General features: G+C 64.8%; 1 protein-coding gene across 1 annotated transcript in view; it reads right to left on the bottom strand.

Moving 5' to 3' along the window:
* LOC104285426 (myoferlin-like) overlaps positions 1–463 on the bottom strand; it is a gene marked incomplete at its 5' end in the record, with an annotated part of 3,351 nt that overhangs the window by 1,415 nt on the left and 1,473 nt on the right. The window contains 2 exons of the mRNA XM_009883880.1: positions 92–191; positions 275–416. Of these exons, the coding sequence (XP_009882182.1) occupies positions 92–191; positions 275–416 (242 nt within the window). The remainder of the gene's footprint in view (positions 1–91; positions 192–274; positions 417–463) is intronic.

The raw sequence follows: 463 nt of genomic DNA, 5'->3' as shown, positions 1-463 counted from the left end.
TGTCCCGTGTCACTGTGGGTGTCACCCGTGGGTGTCCCATCGTTGTCCCCCCTGCCGTGGGGATGTGGGGTGGGGAAACGGAGGGTCTCACCCAGAAAATCATCAGCCGAAAACTTGTCGTTGTCCCACACTTGGAGGATGAGTTTGGGGGGCACCTTCAGCACCGTCTCGTCCAGGCTCCAGAAATGCTCCTGCCGTGGCGGGGAAGCGGACAGGGGGGTGTCATTTTCGTCCCTTATGTCCCCCTCTACCCCCACCCTGGGGTGTCCCTTGCCTTCCGGGGCAGGACGCAGAGCTGCTCGGCCGCCAGATACTCGAAGGAGAAGACGAAACGCCAGTTGAAGGCTCCGTCGCCCTGCAGCGAGCGGTAATGGACCTCCGTCCTCTGCCGCTGCTCCTCCAGCCCGTCCAGCCACCTGCCGTGCCACCCGGAGGGAGGGGACGCTGCCGCCCCCCATGTCCC

This window comes from Charadrius vociferus, unplaced genomic scaffold (genome assembly GCF_000708025.1).
Source record: "Charadrius vociferus isolate BGI_N301 unplaced genomic scaffold, ASM70802v2 scaffold1894, whole genome shotgun sequence".
Lineage (NCBI taxonomy): Eukaryota > Metazoa > Chordata > Aves > Charadriiformes > Charadriidae > Charadrius > Charadrius vociferus.
Note: the sequence above shows the minus strand (reverse complement) of the source record. Positions and strands in the feature narration are given on the sequence as shown.